A 4,874-nucleotide genomic window follows, 5' to 3' on the forward strand; every position below is an offset into this window, starting at 1 on the left:
GGGTTCAGTACTAAGCCCCAGCCTTGCAAATACGATCCAAAGCTCTCTTTACAGCAATTTTCACTACAGTTGCATTTATATTGGGAGCTTTGACGGAGCTTTGACGTCCATAGTGTCGAGATTTTTGGGCATGATGATCGCAACATATGCGAATGCTCTCACAACTTTGGGAGCCAGAAAAGGAAAAGGCAAAGTATTCAAAATCGCCTTCCAATCAGGTTCGGTGATGGGTTTCTTACTTGCTGCTAATGGCCTCATAGTTTTATACATCACTATAAAACTGTTCCAGCTTTATTACAAGGATGATTGGGAGGGCCTTTTTGAGGCCATCACTGGCTATGGGCTTGGATGCTCATCCGTGGCTCTATTTGAAAGGGTTGGAGGTAGAATCTATACCAAAACTGCAGATGTTGGAGCAGATCTTGTTGGAAAAGTAGAAAGGAATATCCTAGAGGACAATCCGCGAAATCCAGCGATCATTGCTGACAATGTGGGTGATAATGTGGGAGATATTGCTGGAATGGGTTCAGATTTGTTTGGCTCCTTTGCTGAAGCTTCTTGCACAGCTCTTGTTGTGGCTTCCATGTCATCATTTGGCACAAATCATGACTTCACTGCTATGTGCTTCCCTCTACTCATTAGCTCTATGGGCATTGTGGTGTGCCTCATCACAACCTTGTTCGCAACTGATGTGTTCGAGATCTCAAATCTAAGGGATATTGAATCTACACTGAAGAGACAGTTGCTGATATCCACCATCTTAATGACATTCAGTGCAGCTTTTGTTTGTTGGTTGGCACTACCATCCACGTTTTACATATATGATCCTAACGGTGGTGCAAAGATGGTTCAAAACTGGAAACTATTTTTTTACATTGGAGTAGGGCTTTGGGCAGGGTTGGTAATTGGCTACGTTACAGAGTATTTCACCAGCAATACATACAGACCAGTCCAGGATGTTGCTGATTCTTGCAGGACAGGAGCTACTACCAATGTCATCTTTGGTTTGGCCCTTGGCTACAAGTCTGTAATTGTTCCAATATTTGCTATTGCTTTTGCCATCTATGTCAGCCATACCCTAGCAGCCATGTACGGGATCACAGTTGTAGCTCTTGGAATGCTTTGTACCATTGCCACATGTCTAGCCATAGATGCATATGGTCCCATAAGTGATAATGCTGGTATCGCAACCAGTCTCTGGATGACCATGATACTTCTTACACATCTCTCCACAAGAAGCGCAGCCGCAGTATAGACTATGAGGCCGCGAAGACTTTCAAGATGGACAGATTCCTTAACCATAGGACTTCTTCAAAGTCCAGCTTGCGGCATCAACAACCCCCAGTTGACAGCTCTTTGGGGGAGCGCTTTCTCAGATTGGTCTCCGTGATCCGCACTTTGGGGGAGCGCTTTCTCAGATTAGAAGAGATGAAACTGCAGATGCAGAGAGAGTCTGAGCGATTTCGTGATGATCTGGAGGCCAGGCGTACAAAGACGTTCCTAGAGTCCCAGAAGCAGATTGCTGAGATGTTTTGAGCAGCAGTAAGAAAACTGATGAGCTCTTGCTGATGATTGTCGGTAGTTTGTTCATCATTTGATTATTCTAAATGTTTCTTTCTTCCAGCTAATTTTTGGCTCTTCATGCTACGTTTCATATCATTTCATCTATATTACAGCTAATGCGTTGAAATTATTCCACGCTTTGTTTATAAGAAATGTTTCGAGCTGATGGGATGATATTTCATTTCATTCTTATTCCAGCTGTTGAAATGTTCCAGCTGATGTTTCATTATTATTCCAGCTGTTGAGTTGTTCTAGCTGATGTTTCATTATTTCCAGTTGTTGTTTGTCTATTTTCAGTTGATTCATCTGTTCAAGCTTATGTTTATTTTACTTGATGTTTTATATATTCTAGCTAAGGAGCTAATGTTGCAGCTAATGTGTGCTCACTTGATGCACTTCTGGGGTTCCACTTCCGGTGTCCCGTGTCTCTCTTCTCTTCTCTCTTCCTCCGTTCCTCGTCTCCCTCGCACACTGTTCAACAGGAAGTTTGTAAGATGCTTCAAACCAGAAGGAGAAGTTGGTGAGCCCATAAAAGTATGAACAATGAATTCCTTGTTTTCACCTACTCAATTTACTATCAAATGGTGTAAAGAACAGGGCAAAAAAGGTATGCGTGTTTTGATGTTTTGATGTTTTACAAGTGCATGTTTTGATGTTTTACAAATGTCTCTTATGTTTCTAAACTTTGGTTTATTATGTGCACATAAAGGTAACAAAATCACAAATGATGGTACAAGAGATAATGGAACAATGAAAGCTAAGGAGGTCATTGGCCCTAATGTCTCTTCAAATCACGATACAGGTATATGTCTTTATTTCTACTAAACTTTGAAAATTAAAATTTGTACATATTTTACATCTTGCTTTATTAGGTGATTCATTTTGAGATTAACTAGCTTTAATTAGTCTCTTTGTCTAATTTAAAATGTTCATAGTTATTCATGTTTTTAAACTTTGAGTAATTATGTGTATATATATAAATATAGATTAAAGAACAACAAAAGGTGGGAAAAGAGGTAATGTAAGAAAGGGAGATCAGGAGGTTACTTGCAATAATGTTTCTTCAAGTCAAGATGCAGGTACCAACTTTAAGGATCAAAAACTTGTACAAATTTGGTGACCCAAATTGATACAAAATATCTAATTACTTTATTTTGTGTTATTGAAATTTTTCATAACCTTGTATTATCGTGAGCTTTGGTTAACTCTATGTATATATAGGTAAACAAGTTACTAAAGATGACACAAGAGACAATGCAAGAAAGGAAGACATTGAGATTGCTTGCCTTAACACTTCTTCAAGCCAAGAATCAGGTATTACCAGCTTTCTTATGTTGATAATGAGTCATTTTTTGAAATGGTTATACTAACTAATGATATTTGATCACTTGAGTATCAATAGGAGTGATACACATACCATTATATGATGATATCTATCGGCCACCCATGTTGAAATTTAGAGAAGAGGGTAGACAAACATTTATTACTTTGCAACATATTGGAGATTTAAGGGATAAAACAATCAAGACACACATGTTGCTTAATTAGTTTTTAGTTCTATGCTCCTTTAAAATTATTTTCATTTTTCTTTTGGTTGTTAGAAGTAGATGTTGATGTCTTAATTTGTTTAATCTATTTTGATCATTAGATGTATGTTATTGATCCTTACTTAGAAATGATGACATTCTCTATATAATTTTCTAGTTAAAAATTTATTGTGCAATTTCTTGTTTGATATTAGCATGTCTAAGAGGAAGGGCAAAGTAGATAAAGTGATAAGGAAAAAAGAGAATTTCCACGGAATTCCCTAGTTGAAAGTACATATAAATAGGGAATGTAAAAAATAGGAAAAATGAGAGATTTTCTAGTGAGAGTACCTAGGGAATCACTTCTAGAAAAATTTTCCTATATATGAAATATTTCCTATATAGGAATTATTCCCTACATAGAAAATTTTGTATTTTCCTATGTAGGAAATATTTCCTACATAGGAAATGTCTTATGTGATTCCCTACTTATTCTCACTAGGAAATGTCCCATTTTCCCTAGTTTTTACTTTCCCCACTTATATGTATTTTCAACTAGGGAATTCCATGGGGAATTCTCTTTTTTTTCCTATATGGGGATCGATTGAAAGTTCCTTGTGAAGGGTGCTCACCGGTAACTACTCCCTTCAATGAACAAGCATCCACCGCGGTGTCAACCACCAAAAACCTCAACCTTCGTGCATAAAAAACGCAGTCAGGACTCAGGATCAGCGTGCAAATGCAGGAGTCCACTAGTCCGTTGTCCCAACGCCAAGGTTGAAAGTTGAAGCTCACTATAATCTACAACAGTGCCCAAAACAGCCAGTGGTGTGCTACTATTTTTTGCGTGAGGACTTGGTTCTTGTCTCACTATTTTGCCTCTCCATCAATCCTATTTCTCACTGTGAAGTTCTTAGCTATTTATCAAAAAAAATTAACTATATTATTGAATTTCACTTATGTTAACAATTTTCTTCACTTGCCCTTTACTCCAAATGCAGGCTACAGTGCTTGCCGGAAAGAGGTGAGATGTTGAGGACCTTTGGCATTGTCTAAATGCATGAATGCAAGTTGGCTACTGCATCAAACCTTAGAACTAAAAGGTTAGAACTAATAGAAGATCAAAGCTAGTTAATTTATGTGATGCATTCCGTAATCAATTAGGCTTCAATGGAAATAATTAAATGATGCACTTCTTGTAGATACTATTGTATTTGAGCTTCGGATTCAAAATTCAGACTTGAGAGTTCCTTGTGGATTCAACTACTTTATGAGTTTAATAGATACAAATCTATTTCTCATTTACTCATTGCCATGTCATTTCTTAAGGTCTTGCATGAAATCTATTGCAAAGTGTTTGTATTAACTTTGATGGGAATACTTACTAGGCGCTCCGTACCTAGACTCAGCCCGGTGCTACGCGCCAACTTTCTCCCGGTACTTCACGCCGAAATGTGAAGCACCAATGTTTTAATTTGTTCACACATTCTTCCACTTAGTAATGAATCAAATAGTCTTGCAATTTTTAAACTTCATTATAAAATCTAACAATTCAATACAATAACATTGATTATCTCAACCATAATAATTGGAAAAGATAACTGAAGCAAAAGTGATTTTTAAATATCACTGAAAGAATTCCAACTATAACAACAAATAAATGGAAAAGAAAGTATATAATGTTTTCAAAAAGATAGTTGTATTGTCGAAAATCAACTATCGAAAAGAAAGCTTTCTCTTCTTAGATGAATTATCAACAGTGGATCTAGCATGGGGAACATGTGT

The 4,874-nt window shown here is 37.1% G+C and overlaps 1 protein-coding gene across 1 annotated transcript; it reads left to right on the forward strand.

The window, feature by feature from the left end:
* Positions 1-2,052: 2,052 nt before the first annotated feature.
* LOC148029677 (uncharacterized) lies at positions 2,053-2,933 on the forward strand. The gene is made up of 3 exons (XM_087687107.1): positions 2,053-2,170; positions 2,273-2,365; positions 2,785-2,933. The coding sequence occupies exons 1-3, from the start codon at positions 2,107-2,109 to the stop codon at positions 2,931-2,933; spliced, it is 306 nt and encodes a 101-aa protein (XP_087543233.1). The 5' UTR covers positions 2,053-2,106.
* Positions 2,934-4,874: the final 1,941 nt, after the last annotated feature.

This window comes from Lygodium microphyllum, chromosome 10 (assembly GCF_053477565.2).
Source record: "Lygodium microphyllum isolate KBCC chromosome 10, Lygodium_microphyllum_v1.1.10, whole genome shotgun sequence".
In the NCBI taxonomy this organism is placed as follows: Eukaryota; Viridiplantae; Streptophyta; class Polypodiopsida; order Schizaeales; family Lygodiaceae; genus Lygodium; species Lygodium microphyllum.

What these genes read in the sequence shown, in the direction of transcription:
- LOC148029677 (XM_087687107.1), top strand. Translation starts at nt 2,107, where the DNA reads ATGAATTCCTTGTTTTCACCTACTCAATTTACTATCAAATGGTGTAAA. An exon ending in TAAAGAACAGGGCAAAAAAG is followed by an intron (nt 2,171 to 2,272) that starts GTATGCGTGTTT and finishes GTGCACATAAAG; the next exon opens with GTAACAAAATCACAAATGAT. An exon ending in CTCTTCAAATCACGATACAG is followed by an intron (nt 2,366 to 2,784) that starts GTATATGTCTTT and finishes ATGTATATATAG; the next exon opens with GTAAACAAGTTACTAAAGAT.